Source organism: Molossus molossus, unplaced genomic scaffold (genome assembly GCF_014108415.1).
Source record: "Molossus molossus isolate mMolMol1 unplaced genomic scaffold, mMolMol1.p scaffold_m16_p_8, whole genome shotgun sequence".
In the NCBI taxonomy this organism is placed as follows: domain Eukaryota; kingdom Metazoa; phylum Chordata; class Mammalia; order Chiroptera; family Molossidae; genus Molossus; species Molossus molossus.
The window spans coordinates 92216561-92237216 of record NW_023425402.1 but is presented as its reverse complement, the minus strand read 5'-3'; the positions used below and the strand labels follow the sequence as shown (position 1 = coordinate 92237216).

The 20656-nt window shown below is 35.2% G+C and overlaps 1 protein-coding gene and 1 long non-coding RNA gene across 3 annotated transcripts in view; both read left to right on the top strand.

The window, feature by feature from the left end:
- LOC118621631 overlaps positions 1–20656 on the top strand; it is a 347996-nt gene that overhangs the window by 13661 nt on the left and 313679 nt on the right. The gene's annotated exons all lie outside the window — the stretch shown is intronic.
- Positions 8925–10637, top strand: LOC118621630 (60 kDa heat shock protein, mitochondrial-like). The gene is given in 4 exon segments (XM_036248990.1): positions 8925–9458; positions 9460–9626; positions 9628–10336; positions 10338–10637. Coding segments are annotated over 4 exon segments (1710 nt in total).

The window sequence follows — 20656 nt, the reverse complement described above, 5'->3', positions numbered from 1 at the left end:
GAATTAAGGAAATCTCAAAAAATATGTGCATTAGCTAATAATATACCAATATTGATTCACTTTATGACAAATATGCCATACCTCAGTAAGATGTTAATAAATAGGGAAAAATGGGTGTGGGGTATTTTACAGCTTTTATATATGTATTTTATTGTAATGACTACTACGAATTTCTTATTACAGAAAATTGAGGGCTCAGGGATCTGAATGACTTGAATCATTTAGGTGAAAGAATTAATACAGTACCAGACTCTTTACTCTTCCCATATTTTCTTTTCTTTTGTTGTTGTTGTTAATTCTCACCCAAGGATATTTATTTTTTTCAATTTATTTTTTTAGAGAGAGTAGAATGGGGAGGGGAGGAAAGAGAAAGAGAGAGCGAGAGAGAGAGAGGGAGAGAGAAACATTGATGTGAGAGACAGTCGATTAGTTGCCTCCTGCACATTGCCCCACCAGGTCTGGGGAGCAAACCTGCAACCCAAATATGGAAATCAAACCCAAGATCCTCAGTGCTCGAACCAATGCCCCATCCACTGAGCTCCACCAGCCAGGGCATGCCCACGTTTTCTTCCTTTTGCATCATCATTCCTTCAGGTTCTCAGTAGATTTATATCAACCTTTGATTGTCTTAAACTCTCACTGTATTGTCCCAGTTAGGTCTAATTTTCACAGATCAAGTACAGAATTCATTCTTGCTACCTGATGCATTACAAAATCTCAGTAAACAAATTAATGAAACGAATGAAGTAACAAATAGGATAATTACCTAATCAACATTAAATTATGCATAAAATATAGAGAGTAGAAACCATATAGTTAATAAGGTTTGTATACAGAAATATATTAAACAGTTTAATCAGGAAATAATGATAGTAATTGGTTTTCATAATGCCTTATGTCCAGTAATTATTTCTTCTAGTTAAAAAATTATAATGCATCGTCATTGTAAAATATTTTAAATATGTGATTTAAAATAAATACAAGAATGTACTAAATATCTGTCAATATATAGTTTCTCTTCATGCTTAGCAGTTATATTTTTTATTTTTTACTTTTTACTTTTTTTTAGTGTTTTTTGTGGAGTTTGTAACATAAATTTGCAACTGATTCAATAACACTGTGCCATTTTACAGGTGGTGTAATACCTTAGAATAATAAAATAATCCAATCCCTCCCTCCCATCTCTTTTATCCTTGCTATCACTCATATCATTTATACATAAGCATACATAAGCATACACATATTTATAAGGTATATACATAAACATATATCATAGATATATTGTTTCTATTATTTTGAATACAGGATTATCTATTAGATCAATAAAGAATAAGAAAACAGCCTGGCTGGTGTGGCTCAGTGGTTGACTGTCGACCCATGCACCAAGAGGTCACTGGTTCAACTCCCGGCCAGGGCACATGCCCGGGTTGTGGGCCTGATCTCCAGTGGGGCATGCAGGAGGCGTCCAGTTGATGTTCTCTCTCATCGATGTTTCTGTCTCTCTCTCCCTCTCCCTTCCTCCACCTCTAAAAAATCAATAAAGAAAAAAAATTTTAAAAAAAAGAATACACAAAAATAAGCAGTGGGACCACCTTAAACTAAAAAGCTGCGTAGCAAAGGAAACCATAAACAAAATGAAAAAACTATCTATTGAATGGAAGAAAATATTTGCAAATCTTATATGAGATAAAAGGCTAACATCTAAAAAATATAAAATTTATACAACTTAATAGCAAAAAGTAAATAAATGATATGATTGAATAATGAGCAGAATATCTAAACAAGAATTTTTTCCAAAGAAGTCCTACAGATGGCCAACAGGTACTTTGAAAGATGCTCCAAAACACTAATCATGAGGGAAATGCAAATTAAAACCACAATGAGGTATCACCTCGTACCTGTTAGAATAGCTATTATCGCAAAGACACACACACACAGATAAGTGTTGACAAGGACGTGGAGAAAAGGGAATTCTTGTGCGCTCCTGGTGGGAATATACATTAGTACAGTTACGACTGAAAATGATATGGAGTTTCCTCAAAAAATAAAAAATAGAACTAACACAGGATCCAGCAATTTCAGTTTAGGTATTTGTATGAAGAAAATGAAAACACTAATATAAAAAGATATAAGCACCCCATGTTCACTGCAGCATCATTTACAATGGCCAATAGATGGAAGCAACTTAAGAGTTCATCAATAGCTGAGTGAATAAGGAAAATGTCAAATGTGTGTGTATTTGGAATATTATTAAGCCATATAAAGGAATTAAATCATGTCATCTGTGACAACATGAATGGACTTTGAAGGCACTATGCTAAGTGAAATAAGTCAGTCAAAGAAAGGCAGACATTGATCTCACTTGTATGTCGAATCTATAAAAACAAAACAAAACAAAACAACCCCCCCCCCCACCCCCAAGAGCTCATAGATACAAAGAACAGATTGGTCGATGCCAGAGGTGGAGGGTGGAGGATCGGCAAAATGAAAGAAAGGGGTAAAAAGCTAAAAATTTCTATTTATAAAATAATTAAGCCATGGGGATATAATGTACTGCTTAGTGACTATAGTTAATAATACTATAGTGCATATTTGGAAGTTAAGAGAATAAATCTTAAAAGCTTCTCATCACAAGAAAACAAATTTTATAACTATGTGTGGTGAAGGATGTTAACTACACTGTGTTAATCATTGAGCAATTATACAAATATCACACCATGTTGTACACTTGAAATGATTATAATATACATTAATTATACTGCAACAAAAATTACAGAAATAAAAGTTTTTATTTTACCTTCACTTAATCCTTCTGTAGCATCTTTGATGCTCTTTCATTTTTTATGTAGATATAAGTTTCTGACCTATATCATTTTTCTTCTCTCTAAAGAACCTCTTTTAACAGGACGACTGGCAAGATTTTCTCTTAATTTTTTGTTCGAGAATGTTATTTCTCCCTCACTTTTGTTGTATAATTTTTCAGGGTAAAAATTATAGTGTGGTGGGAGTTTTTCTTTCAACGTTATAAATGTTCACTCCACTTTCTTCTTGCTTTCATGGTTTCTGAAGAGAAGTCAGATACTATTGTCATCTTCCTTTCTCTAGAGTTAATTTTTTCCCCTTCTTGCTTCTTTTAGGCTTTTTCATTATGTTTGATTTTGTGTGTGTATTTGTAATTCACAAATGATCTGCATAGCTATAGTTTCTGGCATTCATCCTGCCAGGGTATTTCTAAACTTTTTGGATCTGTGGTGTAATTATCTGACATTAATTTAAGGAAATCTTAGTCACTATTTCAAATAGGTCTTCTGTTCATTTCTCTCTTTTTCTCCTTCTGTTCTTCCAGTTATATATTTTATATCTATCTATCTATCTATATATATATCTCCCTTTTGTAGTTGTCCAACAGTTCTTTGATATATACGGTATCTGATCTCTGTGAAAAGCATTCTTCATTGTTATCTCTAGCATTTCATTTTGGTTTCTTCTTAGGGTTCCCATCTCTCTACTGACACGGCGCTGCAATGTCTGGTTCTGATGGTTGCTCTGTCTTTTGTAATTGTGACTTTTGCCTTTGGCATGCCTTATAGTTTTTTTTTTTTTCCTCCCCATATCTGGACATGATGTAATAGCGAAAAGGAACTGCCTTAAATAGGCTTTTAGTGATATGATGGTCAGGTGTTGGCGAGGTGAGGTTTCTATTGTCCGGCAATTAGGTCTCAGTGTTTTTAGTGAGCCTATGCCTTTGGACTGTGAGCTTAACAATAGTTTTTCCTTTTCTTTTTTTCCCCCTTCCCCATTTAGTGGAAAAGGATAGTTAAGCAGGGCTAGAGTTGAGTACAGTGCTCCCTTGAACATTGCAGGGGTAGAGGTGCAAACCCCTATATATTCAAGTAGCCAAGTGTAACGTTTGAATCTAAAGTTGGCTCGTTGCATCTGTGAATTCAACCAACAACAGATTTACAACAGTATTTTTGATCTGCAGTTGGGAATCTGCATCTGAGAGTCTGTGGCTAGGATGCAAAAACACTATTTTTGATCCCCTGTTGGTTGAATCTGCAGATGCGAAATCCATGGATAGCAAGAGCTGGCTGTATTTATTGAAAAAAAAATTGCATGTAAGTGGACCTACAATGTTCAAACCAATATTGTTCAAGGGCCAACTGCATTTCCCTTCTGCCGGCTGGAAGGCTGCAGCTGCGGGGAGTTGGGTGTTTCCCCTCCCCCAGGTCCGCGGAGCTGTGCGAACACCCGCCTGGGGCTCTGCCTGACTCCCTTCCCCGGAGGGCACCCCTTGTCTAAACCTGGCTGCTCTGGGGGATTTCAAAGTGGCTCCTCACACTTTCCTCCACCGAAGCAGGAGAGTATTTTTCTCTGTTAATATTGACTATGAAGACTTGATCTAGCTCTTGGAGGTAAACCTCATAAAATTGTTGAACCTGCTCTGTGACTGGGTCCCCTGGACTTTTTAACTCTCAGACTTCTCGACATGGAGCCTCCAGCAATTCCTCAATTACAGTTCTCGTTTTCTTACCCTAGCATGGGTGCCCCTGGTGGTTTCTGCTCTTGAGTCTCTGCTTGGGTAAGTTGTTATTCTCTGTATTTTCCTGTTGGTCTCTCCAGTCTTGGTGGCTTCCACCTGCCCTGTGTCCTCAACTCTCCTAAGGCTCCTAGAGGAGTTGTTGATTTTTTTCAGTCATTGCTTTTCACTTGTTATTAGGATGGAGTGGTGGTTTCTAAGTTTCTTACCTGCAGAAGCAGAAGTCCGTTAGCGCTTTGCACTCCTGATCAGCAACGGAATTTCAAATAACATTCTAGAAAATTACAAAATTTACAGAGTTGGAAAATGTAGTTGTGAACCATGTCATAAAAAAGCCTTCTAAGTCATGCTCTGCCTAATTTGGTGAATTAAATCAGGAGAAAGAACATAAGATAGTATTAACATTTTGAGCTTTTTCTTTGTTCTGCTTTAGAACTGTTCTCATAATATACCTCAAGATCTGGTCCATTCTTAAACCCTGAACTCTGCCCTCTGCCCCTATGTTCCAAACTCAAGTAGAAATAGAAACATAGATTCAAATAGATCACCAACTTGTATGGAATACAGAAGATTTATATAATATGTGTTATTCTGTAAAATAGTATAGAAATTATTCTAGTTTCAGGCTTGGAAGGAAATATGGATTTAGATGACGATATCAGAACTGATTTTTCCAAATCTTGGCTCAGCTACGTGCTTTGTTTTATGGGTTAGCCACATTCCCAGAATACTCTTCATTTATGCTGGTAAGTGGCTTGGAGCCAGTCAGTCTTGAATGCTCTAAGGTTCATAGGAAAGAAGGATAATACCTCTTCCCAGTCATGGAAGCAATATTCAGATTGGCTTTGGTTGGGTTGGATCGCACGTGCATTCCTACACTCTCACTGAGATTGAGAACAAGTGTGCTCTAATGAGCTAGAGGTAGCTGCAGCCACAGGCTCTACCTCTGAATAGGTGCAGACAATATTATCTGGATTTCATCAATTTAATGGCAAAGGGGCGTTTCTTCTCAAAATAAAATTATAGGCTGAAACCAGGAAAAGTGTTAATTAAAATTCTTTTGGGGGACAGTTATAATAAGACTATTAAAGTAAGGGAAACAAATGATTTCTCATATGTGAGTAGCACAACTATAATATGATAATGATATATTTATTATCATTAGAAGAATCATTAAGATCATATATTCAAAGTTAAAATTTTAGTAACAGCTTCATTCTCTCCTTTACTCTTCACTGTTAGTTTCTTCCCTCAAAGCTGGAGTGGTTTTTCTAGGAAAAATATCTAAATTAAAATTCTGGGTACAAATACATCATGAATCCTAGTTACTTGAGAATATAAATTAAAATTGATATTTTCCAAAATATCCTTAGTGGTATGATTGAAGTAAATAAAGATATAAAAATTTAAATGTGAGTTAATATGTATCAGGTTTTACTTAAAGGACATTTGTTTATGTAAACTGTTGACATAAAAAAAATGTGATAATTTGTTCATATTCTTTGTCCAAACCGCTGCTATAAATGTTGAATAAGAAATACGTATTGGAGACATTAGTTTGGTTAAGAACAATCAACAAACCAAATGAAAAACAAACAAAATAAAAACCATACCAACAGAAACAAACCTAGAATGCTGATCTACAAAGCTGAGAAAAGTTAAAAGTCAAGTAGCTTACAGGTTAGGATATCTGAAACACTGACATGTACGTACCTGGAATATTTACTCGAAGGAAATGTGCATGCAGGAAGCTCATTTGAGAATGTTCTAGCTATCAGTACTGTCTGGATGTACAAGAGGCAGAGTTGGGAAGAGGGCACGCGGTCCACCATATAGTCATTAAAAAATATATATCTTCTGAATATGACTTCTGGTGCTATGATGGGCCCGCACCACTGGCCTGAATTAACACAAGTGGTCTTCACAGACAACATCATGGATGTTGATGAGTCATTGGATGTGTGAGGCCTCAGGAAGGAGACATGACCTTGAGTGATGCAACTTAACTTCAGCTGAGGTCAATCTTCATGAAGGGAGCTGAGATGCAAGGTGTAATGTCACAGTATACCCAGTGGCTGGGGAAATAAGAATTTCAGTCCTGCAACTAGGTTGGTGGTGGGAGGGAGGGAGATCTTACTAGTGCTTGCCAAACCCTCTGGCTGGCACTTAGTATTAATGAAATACCAGCACAAAATTATTGCCTGTAAAAGATAAATCACTTATGTAGCAGGGACAATGATGAAATTTAAAAGATTACCTATTTTTAGTTGAGAATAAACATATGCTCAGCATGACATTTTTGATGCTATTAATGCAACAGTTTACGCCTCACAGCACTAATTTGAAATCATTGAGACAAAAAAAAAAATCAATGAAATTTATTTCTTCTGCAAAAAGAGGTCTAACTGAATGAAGAAGCTTAAAGCTCTTCTTGTCCCTGTTTCTCCAAGTCATATAATTTAAACTGTCCTCTCCTTTTAATTTTCTGGTGTGTGCTTTCTGAGACCACGCTTCTCCTAATATACTCTGTGTGTCCTAATAGACCCCACAGAGGGGAAAGAGGACCTATGAAAACACGCAAGTACACATTTTAGCTAAAAATATCCACGGCCTCCAATAATCCAAAATAAATAGTACAAAACGGCGCAGGGATCATTTAAAGGTCAATTTTCAGTAGCATGGGCTTTAGACCCAGCAAAGTAAATGTAATGTTCTTGCACTTATTAAGCTAAAACAGTTTAAACATGAGGCATGAACCAATTAGATCGGCCTGTAGTACATTATTATTAAAAACAGTAATTATCTTTACTGCTGAGTGAATTAGTAAATTGCTTCTGACCCGCATTCCCATCTATTCATAAGACAGGCCAGATTGCTATTGTTTTCCTAAGGATTATTTCCAGTATGTTGGCCTCAGTGTAATAAACCTGAACTCTGAATGAAATTATCCCAATAATTTATGAGACTCTGTCTTTATGGAGCCATGTTGTTGAGTAGAAAATTTCTAAACCAGAAAAATGTCTGTTACAGCGCCATTTATTTCACTATAAATCAAAAATTGTTTCTCAGCATTTTCTTTCAAAGATTATCAGACTCTTGATCATAGAAAAGATGATCTGAAACATACTCTACATTCTTAACTGAAAACCAGAATACTTTCATCAGAAAACTCATTCCCATAAAATAATTGATGCTCTTTAATGCATAGTTTATCACAGATAATGCACGGCATCTATTATTTACACTTTACAAATATATAGTTGTTGCCATATTGTAATTGAAAAATTAACCTGGTAGCAGTACTTTCTGAGACAGTGTTATAGATGATTTCCCTTGATGACATTAATCTTACCTAATGTTTTAATGTTGTGAACGTCTATCCCCCCCACCAAGGATATATACAAAAACCATAATATGAGTAAATTTTTATGAACCCATATTTGTTTGATAGTATTTTAGAAATGACTTGAGAGAAGGTTCATCTCAAGTCCCAAGACAAATCTCTAGTTAGGCTGGTGAAATCTCAGGCTGGGCCTTCCTGTCCAAGAGGAGAAGGCAGAGCGATCTTGGCACAAAGCCAGGGCACAGAACTCCTAGATCCAGGGCTACAGTGTGAGACTGCGGCATAAAGGCTCAGTGTAGGCATGTAGTGAAGATTAACTGCTTCCAAAGACTTCTTTTGGAGTTAGTTGAGGGAAGAGGGAACTCATTCCTCTGAAGTCCTTCTAAAGACTCCCAAGTGCCGACGGATAACCTAAGAGATACAGACACACCCAAGCTTCTTTTTCATTTTAAATGGCAACCTTTCCTTGACCAAAAATAAATTGCCATCATGACCTCAGATCTTTTCAAAATCACTTAAAAGTTTCTTTTGGTTGAAATGAAATTCCGCTGAGGATATTTCCAAAAAGACACATTGATCCTAATGCAAATAAAAAATCTTTGTACATCAAAAGACACTATCAAATGAGTGAGAAGGCAATCCATAGAATGGGAGAAAATATTTCCAAATCACAAATCTGATAGGGGAGCAGTGTCCAGGATACATAGATACTCCAGGATACTCCTCCAACTCCAAAAAGACAAACAGCCTGATGAAAAAATGGACAGATAACTTGAGGAGATATATGTCTTAAGAAGAGATACATGTTCAATAAGCATATAAAAAGAATCTCAACATCACTAATTATTAGGGAAATGCAAATCAAAACTACTTCACACCTATTACTATGTAACAAACTCAAAAACAGTAAGTGTTCACAAGCAACTGTAAAAATTTGAACACTTGTACACTGTTAGTGGGAATATAAAATGCTGTAGTTTCCCTCACTCGCTGCGAACAGCCTTCCTCGCTGCTCACACGCCCTGCCTCTGCCCCGCAGAAATGCTTCGATGACACAAAGTCCTTCGCCAGATTAGGCCAGTGTGCAGGGCCCTGGCTCCTCATCTCACTCGGGCTTATACCAAAGATGTAAAATTTGGTGCAGATGCCCGAGCCTTAATGCTTCAAGGTGTGGACCTTTTAGCCGATGCTGTAGCCGTTACTATGGGTCCAAAGGGAAGAAGAGTAATTATTGAACAGAGCTGGGGAAGTCCCAAAGTAACAAAAGATGGTGTGACCGTTGCAAAGTCTATTGACTTAAAAGATAAATATAAAAATATTGGCGCTAAACTTGTTCAACATGTTGCCAATAATACAGATGAAGAGGCTGGGTGGGGCACCACCACCGCTACTGCACTGGCACGCTCTGTGGCCAAAGAAGGCTTTGGGAAGATCAGCAAAGGTGCTAATCCAGTGGAAATCAGGAGAGGTGTGATGTTAGCTGTTGATGCTGTAATTTCTGAATTTAAGAAACAGTCTAAACCTGTGACAACTCCTGAAGAAATAGCTCAGGTTGCTACAATTTCTGCAAATGGATGGAGACAAAGAAATTGGCAACATAATTTCCGACGCAATGAAAAAGGTTGGAAGAAAGGGCGTCATCACAGTCAAGGATGGAAAAACACTGAATGATGAATTAGAAATTATTGAAGGCATCAAGTTTGATCGAGGTTATATTTCTCCAAACTTTATTAATACAGCAAAAGCAGAAATGTGAATTCCAAGATGCCTATGTTCTATTGAGTGAAAAAATTTCCAGTGTTCAGGCCATTGTATCTGCTCTTGAAATTGCCAATGCTCACCGTAAGCCCTTGGTCATAATTGCTGAAGATGTTGATGGAGAAGCTCTAAGTACACTTGTTTTGAATAGGCTAAAAGTTGGTCTTCAGGTTGTAGCAGTCAAAGCTCCTGGTTTTGGTGACAATAGAAAGAACCAGCTTAATGACATGGCTATTGCTACTGGTGGTGCAGTATTTGGAGAAGAAGGATTGAATCTAAATCTTGAAGATGTTCAGCCTCATGATTTAGGAAAAGTTGGAGAAGTCATCATGACCAAAGATGATGCCATGCTCTTGAAAGGAAAAGGCGACAAGGCTCAAGTTGAAAAACGTATTAAAGAAATCTTTGAGCAGTTAGATACCACAACTAGTGCATATGAAAAGGAAAAACTAAATGAACGGCTGGCAAAGCTCTCAGATGCAGTAGCTGTGCTGAAGGTTGGTGGAACAAGTGATGTTGAAGTGAATGAAAAGAAAGACAGAGTAACAGATGCCCTCAATGCTACCCGAGCTGCTGTTGAGGAAGGCATTGTTCTGGGCGGGGGCTGTGCCTTGCTTCGGTGCATTCCAGCCTTGGACTCATTAACTCCAGCTAATGAAGATCAAAAAATTGGTATAGAAATTATTTTAAAAAGCACTCAAAATTCCTGCAATGACCATTGCTAAGAACGCAGGTGTTGAGGGATCCTTGATAGTTGAGAAAATCATGCAAAGCTCCTCAGAAGTTGGTTATGATGCTATGCTTGGAGATTTTGTGAATATGGTGGGAAAAGGAATCATTGATCCAACTAAGGTTGTAAGAACTGCTTTATTGGATGCTGCTGGAGTAGCCTCTCTGTTAACAACAGCAGAAGTCATAGTCACAGAAATGCCTAAAGACCCTGGAACAGGTGGGATGGGTGGAATGGGAGGTGGCATGGGTGGCGGTATGTTCTAATCCTAGAACGGTGCTTGACCATCATTAATGAGAACCTGAGAGGAAGCTCAAGGCAGTCTTCCTCACCTATAACTTCAGAGAAGTCGGTTGAAGGAAATGACTGAAGAAAAGGCTGGCTGATGTTCAAGAAAATCACTATCCCCATCAGTTACTGGTTTCAGTTGACAATACAATGGTTTACTGCTGTCATTGTTCATGCCTACAGATAATTTATTTTGTATTTTTGAATAAAAATACATTTGTACATTCCTGAAAAAAAAATGCTATAGTCGGAAAAACAGTATGGTGCTTCCTCATAATATTAAACACAGAATTACTATGTGATCCAGCAGTTCTACTATGGGTATTTACCCCAAAGAATTGAAAAGCAGGGACGTGAAGAGACATTTTTAAATTCATGCTCATAGCAGCATTATTCACAATAGCCAAAAACAGTTATGACCCAATTGTTTATCAATATGTAAGCAGATAAGCATAGTATAGACATACAATGGAATATTATTTGACTTTAAAAAGAAAAAATCCTGATACACTACCACATGAATAAAACTTTAGAATATTATGCTATGCATAGTTAGAATATTTTCTAGCTATGACCAGAAAAATATTTTATAATTCTATTTATATACGGTACTTAAAATAGTCAAATTAATAGAGACAGAAAGTGGAGTGGTGGTTGCTACAGGAAGGAGGGAAAGGTGATGAGGAATTGATAAATGGAAATAGAGTATCAGTTTTAAAAGATGAAAGAGTTCTAGAGATTACTGGAGCTGATGGTTGTATCACGGTATTAGTGTATTTAATTACCATTGACCTGTACAGCTAAAAAGAGTTAAGAAGGTAACTTCTGTGTTATATGTTTTTAAATTAAATTAAAAAATAAAATAACATGAATTTTGAAAAAATAAAGGGATTAATGGTCAGCAGTGGTGTGGATTAGTTCAGGAATATTTCTTTTCTTTTCAGTACCAAGATGCAGGATTTGTTAGTATCCCTGAGAAGTGGGAAGACTCCCTGGTAGGGAAATGATGTGTAAAGGCTCTGAAGGAAAATCACTTGAAGTATTTGAGGACTGAAAAGGAACAGGGGGTTGAAGTTGAGTATTTGAGAGTAAATGTGGTTGGTGGGGTACAAAGGAGCCTCATCACGCAGGTATTTATCTGCTCTGATGAGTTCAGACTTTATTTGAAGGATATACAGGCTCTATATTGTTATACAATAATGTTTCAACATATTAATTGAGAGATGGGGTTTCTAATGATGATAAATCCATATTAATTTATTGTACACATGGTTCTTAGCCCTGTAAGATAGGATACTTCATACTCACTCCCTCAAAGAGGAGTGACATACAAAACTCAGAATTAGAAAGGTCAAATCCTTGACCTTTAAACTTTAAAAAAGAAAGTACAATTTAAAATGGAGAGAATGCATGCTAATGCAAAGAAGCTATTTTGAATGCCTTGGACTAGGAAGAGCTTCTCATGTAGGGTTTGGTATAGTGGGAAGAGGAATGTCAGGGATGAAATCAAATGTTTCTGTGGAGCATGAAGAGCAAGTGGACCTCGAGGAGCCCTGACAGTAGTGATGGAGAGGAAGGCATAGCCGTGACCTGTGTGTCCTGTGTTACTGCCACAAGGCCGGGGGAGAAGATGGGATGTCCTGCCTTACACCAGCTTCCATTGAAAGTGACCTGAGCCACACTGTCACATGGCCCCAGCATCAGTGGGATGCAGCATGTAAGCTATCTGAACTAGACGTACCCCTGAATAGGTGTGGAGCCCAATTTGAGATTAATTTCTCTCACTTTAAAATTACCACTGCCTTGTGCCCTGGCTGGTGTGGCTCAGTTGGTTGGAGCGTTGTCCCATACACCAAAAGGTCAGGCAGGGCACATACCCAGGTTGTGGGTTCCATCCCTGGTCAGGCAGCTGATCAATGTTTCTCTCTCACATAGATGTTTCTCTCTCTCCCTTCCTCTCTTTCTAAAATCAGTAAAAACATATCCTCGTGTGAGGATTAAAAGTAAATTGGTCTTGTTATTTCATTCAGATCTTGGAAGGACACATTGCTCAGATCCCAGTGGGCTTTCAAAAGATAACTAAGCCAAAAAATAAAACCTCTTTCTACCCATACTGATAAGGGAGAAGTATTAGGATATAGTGCCTAGAAATTATTTTAGTATTCTATTTAATCACAACCATTGAAACATGTTTTTCCTAATCTTTACTATATAATCGATTGCTCTCAGAAAAATCTTAATTGAGGAAGAGGCAAGTGATGATTTATCCATGTAGATTTAAATTTGACATGTTATAATGATTGGCAATAGCATATATTTTTGTTACAAACTATATCATTTAGACAAAATGTATCATTTATGCACAATATATAGAGAAAAAATCTTACAGGGTAGGGCAACAGTAGGTTTACAGTTGTTTGTATGGAAAATAATACAATAATTAATAAATAATAGTACAAGAATAAGCTATTTGGCATACTCACAACCGTAAACCTATTTTTGCCCCACCCTATATATAAAATAGTAGCAGAACATGAAGAAATATAGTATCTGCAGATACTATTTAAAGAATGATCCGCCCTGGCCGGTTTGGCTCAGCGGCCCTGGCCGGTTTTGCTCAGTGGTTAGAGCGTCGGCCTGCGGTCTGGAGAGACCCGGGTTCGGTTCCCGCTAAGGGCATGTACCTCGGTTGCAGTTTGTCCCCGGCCCTGGTTGGTCGTGCGGGTGGCAGCCACTCGATGTGTCCCTTTCACATCGATGTTTCTCTCTCTCTTCCTCTCTCCCCCTCCCACTCTACCTGAACAAAAAATAGAAAAATGTCCTTAGGTGAGGATAAAAAAAAAAAAAAAAAAAAGAATGATCCTACTCTCTAAAAAATGGGCAGGCTGTTTCCATTACACATTCTTAAATTTAAAAAAATTTCAAAAACTTTCCTAGAAAAACCAAACATTTTTCAGAACTTGTGTATGAGTAAATACATATTAAAACATCTCTTACTGGCAGAACAAAAGTTGGCAATCTGTTTTAGTCCCACTGCCTTTTAAAATGTTATCTGTCCGTAAGACTAAAGTCTGTAATCACTGTATTAATGTATTAGAGAATTAAGCTCTTTTACTTTTCCTCCACCGTTTTCCCCTTCCCTCCCCAGTTGCACATACGTGAAATGCACAGACCTAAGTGGAGCATTCAGTGAATGTTGGGATGCATCCAGCCTCACGTAACCCCACACACCAGTCAGGTGTAGACTATGAACATCACTCCAGAAACTTTGCTTATTGTCAACTTACTATTATTCCCAACACAGCATTGGCATCCACGGTCCTGATGTCATTCATGATGGATGATTTCTGTCTGTTAACTTCATAAAAATGAAATATCTTATGTACACATATGATTTGGGCTTCTGTCAGTCAACATAAATTTTCTTTTTAATTTCCATGCCTGTCATTGTATGTATCGGTGGTTTATTCCCTTTGTTCCTCATTAGTAATAAAGAGAAGGAATACGCCATAATGTGTTTATTTTCTTGTTGAAAGACATTAGTCTTTGTTTTGTTTGACTATTAAAGCCTTTCTTTCATTAATATATCATTCTCTGGACATATTTTGTTTGTTTCGGTTAATCCTCATCCAAGGAATTTTTCTATTGGTTTTTAGAGAGTGGAAGACGGGGAGGGAGGGAGAGAGAGAGAAAAACATCTATGTGATAGAGACACATAGATTGGTTGCCTCCCATATGACCTCAACCACATGGGAGCTCAAACCTGCAACCTAGGTATGTGTCCTTGACCCGGATTCGAACCTGTGGTGACCCTTCTGTCTACAGGCTGACACTGTAACTGCTGAGCCAAACTGGCCAGGGCTGAACATATGTTTTTAATTCTCTTGGTTAAATAACTAAAAGTAGAATTGTTAGATAAAGGAGTAAGTGTATATCTAACTCCATTCAAGCCAAACTGTTTTCCCAAGTGGTTTAACAATTTTATATCCTCACCAGCAATTTTTGAGTTCAGGATTTTCTACATCACTGCTGACATTTCTTGTTAATGTCTCTGTCTCTCTCATTTTAACCATATTAGTGTGTTTGAAATGGTATCTAATTGTAGTATTAATTTACATTCCCAGTTTGTAATGATGGTGAACACCTTTCTGTGTACTTAATCATTATTCATAGATTTTCTTTTGTGAAGTTTATTCTTTTTTTTTTTTTTTTTTTTTTGCTACATTTATGTTTGCTTGCCTTTTAATTATTGATTTATAGCTCTTTATACATTTTGTACACAAATCTCTTGTCGGATATAATGTTTTCTTTTCTTTGGCTTGTGTTTATATAGTGTTATTATATAAGAAGGCTTTCATGGATAGTATAATTTATTCTTTCAAGATTTGTAGCTTTACCTACCTCAAGATTGGGAAGATATTCTTTATATTTTCTTACAGAACCTTAATACATTAGCTTTTATATCAGGCCTATATCTACCTTGAATTAAGTTTTATATAATATGAGTTAGGGGGGTAATGTTAATGGTTTACTGCCTGTGAATTTAATTGTTCAGTTTTTAAATTATTTGTTATAAAGATATTCCTTTTCCTATAAAATTATCTTAGCACTTTTGTTGAATATTGATTGACTGTATATGGGTGCATCCTTTTTTGTAAATCTCTACTCTTTATAATTAGGTAATCGATCTACCCTCATGCTAATCCCACAGCCTCTATAACGGCCCCTTGGGTAAAACTCTCACAGTCTGAATTTTCAACATTCTTCTTCTTCAAGGATTGTTTGAACTATCGAAGTCATTGAATTTTCACAAATTTTGGAATCGCCTTTAATTTCTATAAAAATTGCTGTGCTTTCAAATTATAAATCAAGTTAGGGAAACTGATAACCTATCAATTTTTAGTCTTCCAATCTATTCAGATGATATATAATTCCATTTATTTAAGTCATCTTTATTTCTCCCAGCAACAGAACTTGGTTTATAGTATAGAAGAGTTTCACATTATTTAAAATCATTTTATATTTCTAATCCTTTTGTAAATATAATCATTTTCTAATTACAATTTACTCTTTGGATGTAAGTTTATAGAAGGTTAATTGATTTTAAAAATTAACTTGAACTAAATTAATGTTAGTTCTAGTAAGTTATTTTGAAGCTTTCAACAGAAATATTCAAGTTGGCTGGGAGTACAGTTATTTCTTACTTTCCCATATCAGTAGCTTTCTTTATTTTTCTTGACTTACTTCATGCACAGTTAGGACTTTTAATACAAAAGTTGAATAGAAGAGGAGAGAGGATATTTTTACCTTTTCTTCAATCTATTATACCATTCAATGTAGTATTAGGTGAGATTATTAGTATCTTCTTTATATTAATTTAAGGAAGTTCTCCTTTAATCCTGCATATTTTTTAAAATCAATGTGTTTATTTTGTCTAATGTATTTCCTGAATTGAGATAATCATGTACCACTTCAGCAACAATGCACAAATTATGTTTTATTTTCATTATTCCCTTCAAATTTCTCTTGTGATGTTCTTTTGACCCATTAGTTATTTAGTAATCTATTGTTGGATTTCCAAGTGTCTGGATATTCTAATTAAATTCCACTATAGTCAGAGAATGTTACGTGTATTATTATAGTTTTTTGAAATATATTGTCGCTTATTTTATAGTTCAGCATAAGATCTATCATTATTACACGTGACTTCAAAATGAATTTGTAATCTGCTGTTTACAAATCTTTCATCTTAAAAAAATACGTTTTTATTGATTTTTACAGAGAAAGGAAGGAAGAAGGAGAGAGAGAAACATCAATGAAAGAGAAATATCCATCGTCTGCCTCCTGCACGCCCCCTACTGGAGATCAAGCCCAGAATGGGTATGTGTCCTGACCTGGAATCAAACCAGTGACCTCTGGTGCAGGGGATGACACTTAACCAACTGAGCCACATTGGCAGGCTCTTTTATATTCCTTTCTTTTCTTTTACTTTATTGCTTTTAGAGAAAGAGGAAGGGCGAGGGAGAGAGAGACAGAAACATTGATGAGAGAAGACATCAATTGACTGCCTCCTGCATCCCCTCCATAGGGGATTGGGCCCACAACCTGGGCATGTGCCCTGACGGAGAATCAAACTGGCAACCTCTTGGTGCATGGGTCCACACTCAATCACTGAGCTACACCAGCAGGCTCTTTTATATTCTTAATAAATTTCAAATTGGTCTGTTATTTACAAAGTAAATGTTGTTAAAATATGAAGCTAGGTGTGCGAATTTGTCTCCTTTGAGTAACATCCTTTTCTGTTTCATGTGTTTTAAGTATGAAAATATTAAATGTGAAAATATTGTGTCTTACTGATAAATTGACCCTTTTATCAATATAAAATGTCCCCATTTCTCTCTGGTATTAGTGCCAGTTTCAGAGTCTATTTTATGAGAAAATTATATAGCCATAGTAACTCCTATGTACTTAACGTTGGCATATATCTTTTTCTGTCTTCTTGCTTTAAATGCTTTGTGCTTAGCATTTAAACTGTATTTTTATAGGCATCATAGAGTTATGTTTTACTTTTTTATTATTCTGTCTTATAATTACTGCCTTCTTAAATGTGGTGTTGAGTTTATTTTTATATACAGTGTTTATTAATATGGCTGTGTTTTAGTTTATAATCTTTCTATTTCTAATCTAGTTTTCTCATCTGTTCCCCCTCCCCCACTATTTCTCCTTACCTCTTCTTTTGGATTAGTGCAATATTACCTGGTATTCCAGCTTACCTCCTCATTTGCCATTTTAGCTACGCATTTGTATATATTTAGTACTTTTTCTCCAGTATTAACTTATTGTAAATTAATAATGGGTGACAACCTGCAAACTTTTTCAAAATGTAACAAACTTACAAGAGTAAAATCCCATTAGAGCTTGCATTGCATATTAGCATATTGTGTAGTTATGTGGTAAAATAAAAGATTGAATTTAAGAACCAAATCAGAAACCAAATCAAGTTTCTGCATATGTCAGCATTTCCTGACTTAAACACCAACGATATATCTAACTAATAATTTTATAAAATACACACACATCAAATATTACTATTTCATAGCTATTGATTTACATTCAATCCCTGAATTATGTACCTTTGACAAATCAAAATTTCTATTGGAGACATAACCTGAAAATTTCTTGTTAGTGAGGTAATTTAAAATAATATCAATTATTGTTATTAATGTTTAATTCTTAAGAAATAAAACCACAAAACAGCAACAGCAACAATAACAAAAAAACAAGAAACACTAGCTGTCTGCCCTACTTGGATACATCTCCTACATATCAAACTCTTGGCAGCCTGTCTAAAAAATTCATTCCTAGAGTTTGCTCATGCCGCCAAAAAAATACTTTCTCATCTTTGAAAAAATAGAATTATATGAAAGAATATGATTTTTAAAGATTTGATTACAAGAAACCTAGAAGCATATGGCATGCAACCAAATTAATATTTTAATTAAGACAACTCATTTAGAAAAGAACACTGAAATCCTGCCATAGATGTAGTTCTGTGTCGCTGGATACTCGCCACCTGGGTGAAAGTCCTGCTTTTTCTCTGAAACGTAATCTTTTAAAACACTCGATCTTTTTGAAACTTTTGGCTACGTAATTAAAAAATAACCATAACAATTTTATTTCTTTCTGTACTAAAAATATCAAACAATGAGAGATAATGACCTAGACATAAATGTTGAAGTGCATTAAGGAAACAGTGAAAATATGGCAACTTTTTTGTGTCTGTGCTGGAGATCACTGTGTGTTGATACTTTGGTAAATAAAAACAGCAGGCCATCTGATGGAAAAATGTGAATATCATTTTATGTTTCATATTTTTAAAAATTATAATTTTATCTAGAATATTGCAATGTGGAAATAAAAACAATTGTATACTTGTGCATTTAATATTTTAAGATTTAGCACACAGCCCTAATCCTTTTTTTAAAAAATATTTACACTAATTATATATAAATATTTTCAAATTACTTTAGGCATAATTTACAATGAATGATTTTAACAAATAACATTATTATTTGGAAAGTTGTCCTAAGTGATTTCCAATATGTATTATATTTTTTCAGGTCTTTTCTTCAAGTACAGAAACAAAGTGCAAATGCACAAACATATTCTTTGTTGCTAGAAATTAGTAAAATCATGAATAGGTTCATTTGAGCTTTAAAATTATTGCTCATTCATAAAATCATCTGACCCATTAGAACATCTGTGTGCCTCATGTGGAATCAGTACTAAAAAAATGTTTAGAGAGTAAATGGCAAATTAATTATTCATTTTACAAGGATCTATTTCCCAGTCCAGCTTTTAAGTAATTTCCATGCCATCATTAAAAATACTTGTAAATCAATAAGAATGTACATTTTCAGCTAGTGATAATTGCAGCAAAACAATGAGACATTTTAACAACTGTTATTTTTTAAAATATTGAGAAAGCAAAAACAGACTAAGATAATAAAATATTAAGAGACAAAATTAGATGAAAACTAAAATATATACAAACAGGCAAAAAATTACAATTAAAACTGATCCTTCAAAAAAAGCAAACAAACAGGAATTTACTAAACATATTTTATAAAGGAAAAAGAGCAAAAGCACAATACTCCACAAAATTGAAAATTTGAAACCATAAGTTTATGATATCAAAATAAAATTAAGAGAACAATCTGTTCAACCTTATGCAAAATAACTTTTAATTAAAACATGAATTTTCCAGCAAAATATAAACTACCAAAAATGACCACTAAAAACAAAGGCCTCTCTAAATAGAGAAATTATTTTGGAAGAAATTGAAAATATTGTTAATTTTTAAACTTATTAGCCTGTATGTTTATATAGAGTATTTTCCTCAAAAATTAAGTCACCAGTGACTTCATAATTTTTCATTGGCCATAAGTAATGGTTGGTATGGAAAGGAGATAAGTTACTGCAGCCTCTTAAATACTGTTTGAAATGCTTAATGTTTCATTAAAATATAGTACAAGCATTTTAAAGTTAATTATAAAATAATAGCAATTAATGGACATTTTATATTCCATTTTTAAAATTTGATAACACACTTTAGTAAACTTTAAAAAGAGCGAGAGACATCTGTAATACTTTGAACAATAGAGATACATTATGGACACAGACAATAGTGTGGTGATGCAGGGGGAGGGGGTGGGGAAAAGTGAAGGAGGGTATAAGGGGGGATCAATGGTGATGGAAGGAGACTTGATTTGGGGTGGTGAGCACACAATACAAATGATGTGTTGTAGAATTGTGCACCTGAAACCTGTATAATTTTGTTAATCAGTGTTACCCCAATAAGTTGAATAAAAAGGAAAAAATATTAAAAAAATTAAAAAGTCAATCTGATAATTGTATGTTTTTGAAACTCCAAAATATTTTCTCTAGAAATTAAGTAATTAAACAAAATGTGTCTATCAAAACTTATGAACTCTTTAGCCCAATATTTCCACTTGAAATTAGCAGATATTCTAACAATATTACATTCAAGTAATTTTTAAAAACAAGTCTATTCAAAATTAAGAAAAAATCTTAAATGCCCAACACAATAGAATGGTTATAAGAATTCTATTTAGTCAGTGAAAAAGGCAGCCATGAAAGTTTGTGTTGACAATGCATATTTTTCTTATTGTTGGCACTATTACAGATGTCCCCATTTTTTTGTCTCTTTGTCTACCTCCACCCAATCACTGCTGCCTTCACCACACTTGTCTGTGTCCATGGGCTATGCATATATGCATTTTTAATGACATGGTAAATGTCATCTAGAAAGTATGAATAGGAAAAAAGCAGACTAAAAAATATGCTCATACTGCCTACGGTGAATACACATACATTTAAATAGCAAATATTTGGAAAGGAAAAGAACTTATGATCATAATTAGACATGCAAGAGAATTATAGGTGTTTACATTCTGTTTCAGTAGTCTAAATGATT